The 14,608-nt window shown below is 27.3% G+C and overlaps 1 protein-coding gene across 1 annotated transcript; it reads left to right on the forward strand.

Moving 5' to 3' along the window:
* The first annotated feature begins 944 nt into the window (after nucleotides 1-944).
* Nucleotides 945-7,542, forward strand: LOC120089782 (protein STRICTOSIDINE SYNTHASE-LIKE 6-like). The gene is made up of 4 exons (XM_039047178.2): nucleotides 945-1,584; nucleotides 4,353-4,660; nucleotides 5,662-5,794; nucleotides 7,107-7,542. The coding sequence occupies exons 1-4, from the start codon at nucleotides 1,180-1,182 to the stop codon at nucleotides 7,419-7,421; spliced, it is 1,161 nt and encodes a 386-aa protein (XP_038903106.1). The 5' UTR covers nucleotides 945-1,179; the 3' UTR covers nucleotides 7,422-7,542.
* Nucleotides 7,543-14,608: the final 7,066 nt, after the last annotated feature.

Raw genomic sequence — 14,608 nt, forward strand, 5'->3', positions numbered from 1 at the left:
CAAAGAGTGACTTGATCTTTGAACTTTTATTTTTTAAAAATCACAAAATCTATTAACACGCAAAATTAAAATTTTATGGTTCCATATTATAAATATAAAATTGAAGTATTGACACAGAACATCAATTAATTTTTTAAAATTTAAAAATTGTCTAGGACCTATAATTCAAAATTAAAAATTAATGTACCTATTAGGCATTGTTAAGAGATCATAGATCAAATCGACGAAACTTCAAAATTCAGGGATTGAACTTGTAATTTCACCTTAAAATTAGTGGAAAAATAGAGAAAATTAGAGGTAAAAATTATAACATCTACATTTATGAAACTAAAAATTTATAGTTTAAATTGATACAATGTCCCCAAAAGTTAGTTTAGTTGTCCTTCCTTTCTCGATTTGCCAAAAGTTCAAGTTGCACCAATTTTTGTGTATTTTCTTCGATTACAAAGGGAAAAAATATTTCTAAAATGTATCTTTAATAAAAAAAAAAAAAGAATTTTCTATGTAATAACTCATTATTGGACATTTAGTGTAGACACCCAAATGTAACTTAAATGAAATTTCATTAACTAAAAATATATATTTTTAAAATTTTTAATAAAAATATAATATCACGTCAATATCATCCATTGAAAAAAAAACCAAAAAGAATACTATTTTATTTTTTTATTATTATTATTATTTGAGTAAAACAAAAACTATTTTATTAAAGCACTAACCCAAAGGCATTGTACTAAAGAAAACATTTAAAATGATGTCGATGACTGAGTGATGCATCCGATTTTACTTGGATAGTAAAAGAAGAAAAATTATTCAATTTAAAAGAAAAAATCTTTATCACATAATAGATTTTTATTGAGCATATGTGCAACCTAAATTAGACCAAATTTTTTCTCTATTGAATTGCCCAATAAAGAACAGTACTTGGTGCATCTTTCTTTTTCTTTTTCTTTTTCTCTTTTTCTTTTTTTCTTTTTTTCATATCCCAATATCATTATGCAATAAAAAAAATGAAGAATTTGTATTGAGTTGTTAATTTGGCGAGATCCACACGTAACTATTTTCCACAATAAATGGAGTTCGACAAAACCAACCAGACGCTCTAGTTTCTAATCTCCAAATCGTCTCTTTAGTCTTTACCCATAAAATACCACCGCCTCTTTAATACTCACTGAGTCAATGCCCGAGTCAAACAACCAGTCGCTGTCCCTCGGCCCGTCGTTGGCTCTCAAAATCACGGCGTTGGCTCTCTTGACCGCAGCCGTCGTTGTATACAAACTCGACCCATTCGACCCGGCGGTGATTCCGGCGGAGGAACTGAGTGGGGCGCCAGCGGCGGTGGCGGAGTGTAGCGGCAGGGTACTGCAGGGGGCGGAGAGAATCGGGGTGGGGGAGCTGGCAGCGGCGGAGGACTTAGCTTATGACTCGGAGTTGGGAATCGTTTACACGGGGGATGCGGATGGGTGGTTGAAGCGAGTTAGATTGAATGACTCGGCGATCGAAAATTGGGTCTTCACCGGCGGCCGGCCTCTCGGAGTCGCTTTGGGACCAGACAGCGAAGTTTTTGTCGCTGACGCTTATCAGGTATGGCACTGTAAAATCAGTCTTTAAGGAGATCATGTCTGAATTCATATCAACGTGGACTTCATGTGTATGTGGTCTAAAGTTATTTCGTCTTAATTTGAGTTTATACGTTTGTGTTTGAATGTAGTGTTGAATTGATATATCTAGATATTTTGTACTCTTTTTTAAACTTTATAATTACTATTTTATTTTGAAATTTTTTTGTTTAATAATTTTATCCCTCTTTATTTGAATAAAATATGAATTGCAATTTTTTTTTTTAATTTTTAAAGTTTTTCTTTCTTTTTTTTCTTTCTTTTTTTTGTAATAAACAACCATTAACCCGTCAACTTTCTTGAAGAAATATGGTTAAATAAAAGAGAAATAAAAAAAATGAATTTCATTATCTTTTTCTTCTTTTTCTTCTTATTCATGTTGTTGCTATGTATTTTTATTGTCATCAATTTTTTTAATTATCCTCCATCGTCTTAGTAGTCAATGGAATGTCAATACATTTTTTAATAATTTCACTTTCAGTTCCTCCAAATTTGGAGGATTATCAGAGAACAAATCTCTATTTTTCACTAATTATTGCTAGAAAATGTTCCAGAAAAAAAAAACCATTTTATGATTATTTTTTTTTTGTTATTTGTTACCTATTTTTCAATTACATATATACTTTTCGTCTAAATATTTTAAACACTCTTTTGATATGTGAATTCAATTAAATAAAAATATATTTTACAATTTTTTATGTATAATATTGCAGTTAATGTGAACAAAATACTATTATTTTTATAATTAACAACCCTACAACATATTTTAATAGTCATCGGTCCTATAATAGTCGTAAGTGGTTGTCAAAGTTGATTATCGAAGATGATTTTTGTTGGAGTTTGTAGTTGGAGGTGGTTGTTAGAGCTTGAAGTTGGTCGCATGAAGGTGGTATTGGAGTTGGTCGTCGTAGTTTGTTGTTGGAGGTGGCTTTTGAAGCTCAAAGTTGGTCGCACAAAAGTGGTTGTTAAAGTTGATTATCGAACATGATTTTCATCGGAATTTGTAATCAAAGATGGTTGTTGGAGCCTGAAATTGTTTGCATGAATGTGGTATTAGAGTTGGTTGCCTGAGTTTGTCGTCAAAAGTAGTTATCGAAGAGTTGATCGCCAGAGTTACTCGCTCGAAGGTGTTCATCGAAGGTGATTTTCATTGAAATTTGTAGTCGAAGGTGGTTGTTGGAGCCTATGAAGGTGGTTGTCGGAGTTGGTCATCAGAGTTTTTTGTCGGAGGTGGTTGTCGAAGCCTGAAATTAGTCGTCATAGTTGATAGTGCAAAAGTGGTCGTTGGAGTTGGGCCACCTGGGTTGTCATTGGAGGTGGTTGTCAGAGTTGATCGCGTGAAGGTTGTGCGGAGACTAGGATTAGTCATCAGACTTGTCATCGAATGTGGTTGTTGGAGCTCAAAGTTGATCGTCGGAGTTGTCATCGGAGGTGGTTGTTTGAGCCTAGAATTGGTCGTTAAAGTTGTCATCAAAGGTAGATGTTGGAGCACAAAGTTTTTCAACGGAGTTTTCATCAGAGGTGGTTGTCGGAGTTCGAAGTTGTTCGTTGGAGTTGTCATTGGAAATGGTTATCAAAACCCGAAGTCAGTTCCCAGGATATGATAGCGATAGTCACCGACAGTGGCCGATGGGTGGAGCCATTGACAACATTGAAAAAAAGAAGAGTTTGGTGAATTGGACAACTCTACCAACATTTAAAGTTCGTGGGCTAAACATTGAGTTGGTATATTATACCAACTCAACTCAACTCATCTCATGTTGGTGAGCTAAACACCCTTATAATTTGTTTCCTCTTCTATCCCATACAAACAAAATTTGAAAACGGATTCCCCCATATAAGACCAATTTCTTATTTCATTTGATGTAAGAACAATTTTTTTTTATTCAAAAAAACATTATTTCTGAAGATAAAAAAGCTATTTTATATATTAAAAAATAGAAATTATCTTCAAGTAGTATACCGAACATGCTTTTGTTATTTTGTATCATCCGTTCATTGTTATCAAACAGTTTTCTGTTTTACGAATATGATATTTTCTGGGTATTTCTATATTATATATTTCTTTATCATATAAAAAAGGGATTAGAAAAAAAATTGATTTAAAAACAAAAATAAAACTACCACATAGTAAAATTTTATTGGACTATACTTGGATACATCAAGAGCATCGAACGAACCACCCGAGCTTTTCTCATTATTAAAACATAACATGAACCTAAATCACGAAATACAAATGGAGCGATTTTTTTTTTAAAGACATTCTAATGTAAGTGTTAGATTAGTCATGTTTATTTAAGGTGAAAAGTAATAAATTCATAACTAAATATAAGTGCTATTTTCAAATTTATAATCAAGATGAACCAACAAGCTTTTTTTATATACTTGTTTAAGGATTTTTCAATTTTTGTCCTAATGTCATTATCGTTATTATTATCATTATAGATAAGTCAATGTTCAATATAGAATTATAATCTTTAAGTTATTATGCTTTTATCTTTATCCATTAATTCTAAACTGTAAAGGTAAAAGTAACGGTAGGAAGACAATACAAAGCAAACAACTTCAATTATAATTAGATTAAGTGTGAAAATTGCGTAATTAAACATAAATTCAATTATGTTCCATAAATATAATTTGATTAAATAGTTTTATGAAGTTTAGAAGGGTTTATTTAACGATTTAAAAAATTAAAAAAAATTGTGATAAATAAAATTTGGGTATGATATATAGGGGTTGTTAAAGGTGAGTAAAGAGGGAGTGGTGGAGGCATTGACGGCAGAGGCCGACGGCGTGAGATTCGGGCTGACAGACGGCGTTGATGTGGCGGAAGACGGCACCGTTTACTTCACAGATGCTTCGTATAAATATGGGTTTCATAATTTCATCTTCGATCTTTTCGAGGGTCGGCCGTTTGGACGATTCTTGAGCTACAATCCAATTACTAAAACCACTAAACTTCTTGTTGGAGACCTATATTTTGCTAATGGCGTTGCAGTTGCTCCCACCCAAGATTTCGTCGTCTTTTGCGAAACTCCCCTGTAAGTATTTCTTTTCTTTTCTTTAAATACGTCTTTTTCACTTATATTTTTTTCGTATATTTCTTAAATATAATAGTTTAATTCTTAATCAAATTCTAAAAACAAAAATAACTTTTTGAAAATAACTTTTTATAGTTCTCAAAATTAACTTGATTTTTTAAACTATTGGTGAAAAATAGATAACAAAAGAAAAATTTGGAGTTGGAAGTAGTGTCCATAAGCTTAATTTTAAAAAATAAAATGGTTACTTAATGAAACCTAATTTTTATATTTTTAATTGTCCAATTTTAGTTCATGTATTTTTAATAAATCTTAAATTTAGTTCCTCAAAATTGAATATTACAAAGATTCATTAAATAATAATTTTCATGTATGAAAATAGAATATGTGAATATATTTTCAAAATTTATGGTAAAGGTACTAATAGATAATAATTTTTTAAAAAAAAGAAAACAAGAATAAGCTATCATTGAGGACTAAATTTAGGGTTTATTAAAAATAAAGTTGAACAAAGTTCAAAGTAGACTAAAATGATATTTTAAATAAAGATTTGGGTCGTTTGGATTGACTTTCTAAGGAGGTGTTTGAAGCAAAAACTATCCTAAAACTATAATAACCACAGTAAATAATATTCCAAAACGCTTAGGTGCAGTCAACATCATTTCAAAACCATCATTTGTCACAAGATTTACTATTTGCTACAGTTTTTACTATTTTACATTCATCATTTTTATTTTTCATTCTCAAACTAAAATAGTAACCCCAATTAAATAATCTACATTCTATATAGAAGTTATTGTAACTCAATTATAATAATATAGAACTATAATAATCAGTTTCGTATCTCAAATGCTCTTAAAATTAACTAAAAAACTTAAATTGATGGTGAGGACGATATCATATAATCTAACCGTTTCTAATTTAAAATTTAATAGAAATGAAATCATCAAACTTATCTCTAGCTTCTAATTTTGTGGCTTTGAATGTTGGGATTATTGTAGGAGAAGATGCAAAAAATATTACATCACCGGAGATCGCAAAGGAAGTGTTGAGAAATTTGTAGATAACTTGCCAGGAACGCCCGATAATATCAGATACGATGGACATGGCCATTATTGGATCGCACTCTCTTTAGTAAATCCATCTGGAATTATTTAACCAAATTAATTCCTTAGATAATAATTTTTTATCCTAATGTTATTTAGGTCTGATTTGATAACGTCTATATTTTAATTATTTAATTTTTTATTTACATTTTTTAAAAATTAAGCTTATAAACGCCTCTTCATCTCTAAATTTTTTTTAATTATTTTTTACTAATATTTAAAAAACCAAGTTAAAATTTGAAAACAAGGTCTCGTTTGGTAACATTTCGTTTTTGGGTTTTGAATTTTGAAAATTAAGCCTATTTTCTTCATATTCCTTACAGTAGTTCGCATTTTTTTTAAATAGGATAGTTGAATTATTAGCTAAATTGCAAAAACAAAAACAAAATTTTAAAAGCAATTTTTTTATAAAAAAAAATGGCTTGCTTTTTAAACCATTGATAAAAAATAGATAACAAATAATAAATTTGGGAGTGGAAGTAATGTCTATAAATTTAATTTTAAAAAACAAACAACAAAAAACAAAATGGTTACCAAATGGGGCCTAAAAAGTAGTTTAAAAAACTTGTTTTGTATTTGAAATTTGGTTTAGAATTCAACTTTTGTCCTAAAAAAAAGATGCAAACCATAAATAGACTTAATTTTAAAAAAAAAAAATTATCCTTGGATTTTTGTTTTTTGTTTTTAGATTTTGAAAATTAAGCCTATAAATTAAACACTTCTTATACCTCTGAATTTCTTGTTTTGCATTATTTACTTCTTACCAATTATTCAAAAAATGAAATCAAGTTTTGAAAACTAGGAAAAAAATAGTTTTTTGTTTTTAGAATCGGACTACAAATTCAATTTTTTTAAAAGATGAAAACCATTGAAAAAAAATGAAAGAAAATAAGCTTAATTTTCAAAAACAAAAAACGAAATGGTTACAAAATAGGGCCCTAGTTTTTTTATTTTTACTTTTTGAAAATAAAGTCTATAAACACTTCTTGCACTTTTAAATTTCTCGTTTTGTTATCTATTTCTTATCAATGTTTTAAAAAAATCAAGACAATTTTTTAAAACTTAAAAAAATAAATTTTATTTTTAAAAAATAACTAAAAATTCAACTATTTTACTATAGAGGCTATTACTAAATTACAAAACAGGAAGTTAGTTTTTCATTTCCGAAAATTGTTTTTGCTTTCTTATGCCTTCTTTACAATTTTTTTTTTCTTTTCCGACTAAATATTTATATTCTTACCTAAGAAGAATAAAATTTTACAACTTTTTTTTTTGTTTTTAAAAATTTTGACTTGGTTTTTTTAAAAAAATAAAAATAAAAATAATGGATATATTTGCAGGAGATGACGGGTTCTTCTTCTTCTTGGTACCTTGCACTGAAATATCCAGTGTTAAGGAAGATAATGGCGATAATGGAGAAGTACTGCCGGCGGCCAAACTTGGAGAAGAACGGCGGAGTGGTGGCTGTAAATCTTCAAGGCAAACCAGTTGCTTGGTATTATGATTATGGATGGTCATTGGTAACCACCGGAATCAAGATCGGAAATAGTCTCTACTCCGGCTCTTTGGCGCTTCCCGGCATTGTTCGCCTCGATTTGGACCGATATCCTGCAACCACCGCTGGTTGCCCGTGGTCCAAACCCGACGACCTCTGATTAAATTCTACCTGCTGGGAAATTCATATAATATGTTTTTTTCCTTTTAATTGAATAAAATCTGTCGCTACTTAATTATACTCTAGAATTGAATTTTCAACAACATGTCGATTTCCATCTAGATTTTCATGTTTTCATAGAATTGACATCATCATGAAAAAGTAAATCGATATTGTAAAAAAAATCAAGAAACATAAAATAATATTAATATTATAATAATAAATAAGCACAGATGTTACTAGTATAACTATAGTATAAAAATGAGAAAATTTTTATTTACTAATTAATTTTTAAATTTTTTTACAATTTTTTCAGAAATATTTATACATTTTATCGATACTTTTATCAAAATTTCAATCTAATTAAGACTTCAATATTTCTATTGATATCGATATTTTAAATATTATTGATGTATATTTATATAAAATACAAAAAGTATGTTTTTTTTCTAAAAAAACGTAAATTAATTTTATTTTAATTTACGTATATGAATGAAGATTTGACTATTTAACTTCGAAAATGAATTACAACATCAACACATTTAAGTTTGGTAGATTATTGACGCACTTCACATCAATAATACGAATTTAAGTTCAAAACTAATATTATGAATTTGGATAATGAAAATTTTTAGTACAACGATAGTTTGAAAAAAAAAATCATTCTATCTTCAATCATTTCTTGTCATGATAATAGCATTTAATATGTAGGATCAATGAAATAAATAAATAATAAATCATTTAATGACGTATTAGATAATGAATTGAAGGAGTTGACTTGAAAGTAGTGTTAGATTATTATTATTTTTTAATTTGGAAACAAAAAATTAGATGGTGAGCCATAATTAATGACTTTAATTAAAAAAAATTAAAGCCAGAAGATATATTCAACCATTAATTTAGAGGGGAAAAAAACATGACACAGTATGTTGATAACTTTCTTAATTGGATGTATGAGAGAATTTCTTTACTATAGTTTTCCTTTTCACTATTGAATTGTTATACAATATCTCAAATATTTAGACATTATTTGATTTATATGTATGTTTATTTTATTATAATTTCTTAATCACTATTTTCATCTTTTTCCTAACTAGACATTTATATTCTTAGTTAAATTCTCAAAATCACGGTAAATAAATGGTGAGAAAATAAATATTATTTATTTAAAAAAGAAAAAGACGTATAAGACTAACACATGAGACTTAATTAGAGGACATATAGACTTTTTAATCGAAGTCCAATTATTATTGTAAAACAACCACAGTGTATAGCTATCATTGAATAATTTATTTGTTAAAAATATCATTTTGTTCCTTATACTATGAGTTTCATTTTATTTTGGTAAGTATACTTTTAAGTATTAATTTTAGTCCTTACATAATCAATAAATTTTAAAAATAGTCTCTACATTCAGTTAGTTGTTTAAAAACGAGTCTCTAGTGGTACTTTCTTTATAAATTTTGAAAATATATTCATATAATATATTTTGAATATATTTTCGAGTATGACAATTATTGTTATCATTTAATTAAAGTTATTAAAATTTAATTAGAAGTATATGAACTATATTTAGACTACTGAGAGTATAGACACTAAAATAAAAGGAAACCTAGAGCACATAAACCAATACGATATTTAGCTACAATTTTCCAGATAGAAGTCATTTAAAGAATAGCAAAAAAAAAAAAAGATATACTATATATAATCATTGTATTAAATTTTCGTCAAAATATCAATATTTCCATGGATGGTTCCAAAATTCAACATGGAGGTGAATCGATATTTCTATTATATCGTTGAAAAGTTTATGAAACATGATAATTAAGCAAATATCAGTAATGTAAATATAATATAAATAATAAGTATATTAAATTATTTAAAAATCATAAAATTTTTATTATTAATTTCAATTTATTTTTTGAATTTTTTGTTTTTATAATTTTTTTTCAAAACATCTATCAAAATCGAAAATTGACCAATATTTCCATCAAATTTTCCTAAAAATAGGACATTGATTGACGAGAATCATAAATCAATTATATGGGGCTTTAATGGAGGGGGGAGGAAACAATTATTTATAGGTAACTCCAACTAACCTATATATATATTTATAGCGAATAGATCAACAATTCATATGTCACTCTTGCTTTGGCGAAGAATAATTAATACATTATGCTTTACCAATAACTTCCAAATATTTACTAGAAAAATGACGCTAGAAAAAAGGGGGAAAACCATAAAAACGTACTTATTTAGATCTCATTTGATAATCATTTTATTTTTTATTTTTAAAATTAAATTTATGAACATTACTTCCATCTCTATTTTTTTTTCATTTGTCATCTACTTTTCATCAATGATTTGAAAAATCAAATCAAATTTTGAGAGCTAAAAAAAAGTAATTTTCAAAAAGTTGTTTTGCTTTTTGAATTTGACTAAGAAATCAACCATTGTATTTAAGAAATATTAGAAATGTGGAAAATATAAGTTTAATTTTAAAAAACAAAAATAAAAAATCAAATGGGACCTTAACTTTTAACGCATGGAATTCATAAAATAATATAAATAAAAACTATCCACTTTTCATCATAACTCTTTTAATTGCACATTCCAACAAAATAATAATAAACAAAAGATAAAAATCAATTCATACTACTAAACGTTTAGGTTTGTATCAATTAAAACCAACTTATAATTGATCTTCCTTCAAATTTCATTCGATTAATATAGTGTGAAATTTATAATTTGAGTCAATTAAACTCTTACATTTCCATAAAGCAATCATTGTTGATCATGCATTACTACTACCTTAGAAAACCATCTATATACATCTAACATTGAGGTTGATATAACATACTTAATGTCAATTGAGTTATGTTCTTTTTGTCAAAATCATCTACATTAATTATCAAACAAGTGCAGACTTCTTCAGATCTCGATTTTACAAAAGGGATGATTAGAGTAAATGCATGATCAATTTTCAAGAAAATTAGGACTAGAAATCTAAAATTTTTCATTTTATAAAAATTAGGATTTAATTGGTACTATTATATGTTCACATAAGCTATTTTATATAAAACGTAATGTATTATATAAATTGATACACTTACAAAAGTTTGATATTTAAATTGATACAACTTCTATTCTTTAGTGGTATACATTGTTATTTTTACATTAAGAAATCCATAATTATACCATTTAAAAATGACAATAAAGGAAATGAAACATCGGTGAAGGTTTCATTTGGAATTGTGAAAGGGTAATTTATTTATTTATTTTTTTGGAAGCAACGAAAAAAGGTAATACTGACACAAGGTATATTTGTAAAATTTCAAACAGAGAATAGAAAATTTTTCATGTATACCCAAAGAATTGTTTACGAGGAAAAAAGGTAAGATTGACACTATAAAGTTAATTATGGTATATTTGTAAAATTTCAAACAGAGAATAGAAAATCTTTCATGTATACCCAAAGAATTTTTTACGAGGTTAGAATATGATCAGAATTACTATAAAGTTAATTACGGTGGAGTTTGCTATGAAATCTAGATTACTAGTAATATAGATATATTGTTAGTGCAAGGTTGAATTTGCTATATTTTTTATTATTATATTTGATGTAGGATTGAGCTTGGGCTTGGTTTGGCTGTTTTTTTTTCCTTCTTAATTATTGTTATTTTGACTTTTTTATATATGTTTTCTACATCATAAGCTTGTGATATTATAGAAAGTCTAATTTCATAAACTTTAACTACCTTCTACATAAAAATTTATGCCAAAGGAAATTAATTCCATACACCATGGATTTAGTTGGTTTTGTTTATTAAAAAAATAAGTTGAAACTTTTTAATTTTATGTTGTTTTAGAAAATACATCTATTTTTTTATATAATAAACGTGTTGTTTTATTCAAGTAACTTAATATATACACACATAACACATAACACATAACACACATATATATGATAAACAACGTATATCAAACATGTTTTTTCTTTGACTACGATAATAAGAATAGATTATTGATCTTCTAACTCCAAATAAAGGAGTGCACGTTAACTACCATTAAACTAAGTTTAATTTGACCACTTTAAATTTGTTATGTAACTACTGTGGTTTTATACCTCAATTTAATCAATACTCATCTCAAATTGAATCGTAAAATTTAAATTTAGAAGATGAAACAAAACAAAAGTTAATTTCCACACCCAAACTACTCTATTTATTTCTAAAAAAAAGTATACAAGTAAATAACCATACACCTTCTACATGTGGCTTTACACCAACTAAGAAGTGAAAAATCATAGTGTTGTTTTTTAGTACTATGAACTAATAATTTATACTAATGGTCACCATAGTTGGTTGTATGAGGTGATCACCACAGGAATTGGTGGTGGTCGTTGTCGGAGGTGGTCACTAGTGGATAATGGCTAGAGATGGTCACTGGAGTTGGTCGGTGGCAGTGGTCGGAGGTGATCATCGAAGGGACGATGGTGAGGTAGAGAGAAGACATAGGAGTGTCTAGAGTGGAGGACCATAATCCACGGGGGAATGGTTCGATACTCTAGGATGATAATGAGTTTCGTAATCTAACCCATTACGAGTATCCAAACGTGGGCTTGTAACTTAATTATAACTCAACCCATCTCATTACAGGTCCTCAAACAGGCCTTACGTGTTATCAAAATCCTTTTTCCATCCAACTCATCAATTCAAAATCCATTAATTAGATCGGATAAGTTTCTCCAAACCATCCAAAAAACCCTCAGAAACGAAACTAATAATCAACAAGAAACTTTGAATATTACAAAGGTATATTTGACATATATAGCACAATATATTCAATATATATCTGAATGTTCTAGAAGTAAATAATGATATATTTGATCAGTACATGAATAAGACAATTTGTACAATATATCGTCTTATATACCGAAATATATATGATGTATATTTATATCTTCTAGTATATTTGTAAGTATATGAAAAAAAAAAGACCATGGTATATGCAATATATATTTATATTTTTTTTTAGTAAACATGTGTATTCAACATATACTTTAGATCTAAATGGAGAGATGATCGATTTTCAGCTAGGAATTTAAAATAAAATAGACAAAATCTCCTAAAATGAAAGAAAAATCGAGTTGAAATATCATGCATTGAATGGCTATTAACCACAATTATTAAATAACAAAAATGAAGTCAACTTAAAAAATGATGATAATGAAAAAATAATTAAGGTCCTATTTAGTAACCATTTTATTTTTTATTTTTTATTTTTGAAAATTAAGTCTATTTACTTCGCATTTCTTACCATAATTTGCATATTTTTTAGGTACAATCGTTGAATTCTTAGCCAAATCTAAAAAACAATAACAAAATTTTAAAAGCTATTTTTTTAGTCTTCAAAATTTGGTTTGATTTTTTAAATCATTAGAAAAAAAAAATAGATAACAATTAAAGAAATTTGAAAGTGGAAATAGTGTCTATTAAATTAATCTTAAAAAACAAAAAGCCAAAAAACTAAATAGTTATTAAACATCAAACAAGATCTAAATATTTAAAATTTTTTGAAAGAATGGTGAAAGGGTTAAATTGGTATACGATAAAGCTACACTTTCTTAACGACATAATTCAAGACATTTATGAAATATATGGTGTCCGAATGATTTTTTCAATTAAAATCTCAAAAAACAAAAATTGGTGAGACAGGTAGTGGGCTGGCTTAATGTGAGTAGACTGGGGTTGAGTGGTATGTAGAAATGGGCCGAGCCTGCAACATTGGGCTTCGGCCCATAGGAGTTTGGGACTGTATGAAAGTACAGAATTAACCTTTTCATGGCTGTCAAATTCAAATGTGTTCTTTCTTATTTAATATCATCATTTTAGGCCTATGGGATTCAAGACCGCATGAAAGTAATTACAAATTATCAACGTATTTATTTATCTTTTAAATGATCCTGGATATATTTCCTCAATAATAATAATAAAATATCATCGATGTACATTTAAAATTTATTTGGATGTATATAATTATATTTTCTAAAGATGATTTTCAAATATAGAAAAATCAACTCAAATATTTATAAATATATCAAAATATTACTATCTATACTGATAGATATTGATAGAATAATATCATCTATCACTGATAAATACTAATAAATTGTGATATTTTACTATATTTTAAAATATTTTCATTAGTTTGACATTTAAAACAATTTTTCTAATTTCTATCACTAGGAAAAGCGTCTTATTTGATATTTCAATTTGAAATTTCAAACATGTTTAATTTGAGGGGTAAATTAATAAATATAATTCCAAGTAATGTATTATTTTTAATTTAGGGGCATATTTTAAAATTAAGTGGAACGAAAATAATTATTAAATAAGATAAAATGTGTGGGTTTTTTTTTTCTCTTTAAAATAATTTTCATAGCATCTTAACTTCATTTAGGGCGTGTTTGATTTAACTTTGCAAATGCTTAATTTTGAAAGAAAAAAAAAGTATTTGACAAACACTCAAAATAACTTTTAAAACACTTTCGAAGTATTTTTTAAATAGGTTTTATCGACAGCGTTTTAATAAAAATGACTTTTATGAAAAATACTTTTCTTGTAATCTATTGTGTATATATATATAGAGATATTATAATTGATAGTGTCCATGTGTCATAAAAAGAACAAATGTTTCATTCTCATTGTTCATATGTCTTAGTGCATTTTATCCACGTGTCTTGTAATTACACATTATTAGTGTCTAAATAAGCTTTCTCCTACATTCCAAATTGTCTATAAATAGTGGCATTTGGTGGGTTTTAAATAGATTGTGATTTGAGAAAAAAAAAGGTTAGATATTCCACTTTTTATAATTTCATAAATTTCCACTTTGATTTTCTAATTCTCTTTTATTACATTTATTTAGTTATTTATTTATCTATTATTATTATAATTTTATGATATTCATTCTCTTGTGATGCTTCATTTTGCTACTCAATTTCAGAACATGATCAATATAAAAAGCTCCGAGTAAAAAAAAGTAAGTTGATGAGGTGTTAGGATCTAACTTTTTTCCCCTACAAAATTGGATAATATGTAAATAATTATCTTCATATGTTAATGCCTAATGGTAAATATATCTATTATTTTTCTCTCAAAAGATTTTTATTGTTTTTAAGACTAT

Source organism: Benincasa hispida, chromosome 11, assembly GCF_027475165.1.
Source record: "Benincasa hispida cultivar pf3 chromosome 11, pf3_genome.v1.1, whole genome shotgun sequence".
Lineage (NCBI taxonomy): Eukaryota > Viridiplantae > Streptophyta > Magnoliopsida > Cucurbitales > Cucurbitaceae > Benincasa > Benincasa hispida.

Excerpts from the sequence above, each read along its gene's own strand:
- LOC120089782 (XM_039047178.2), top strand. The coding sequence starts at position 1,180 with ATGCCCGAGTCAAACAACCAGTCGCTGTCCCTCGGCCCGTCGTTGGCT. Across the intron at positions 1,585-4,352 it reads TTGTCGCTGACGCTTATCAG|GGGTTGTTAAAGGTGAGTAA; the intron begins GTATGGCACTGT and ends TATGATATATAG. Across the intron at positions 5,795-7,106 it reads ATTGGATCGCACTCTCTTTA|GAGATGACGGGTTCTTCTTC; the intron begins GTAAATCCATCT and ends ATATATTTGCAG.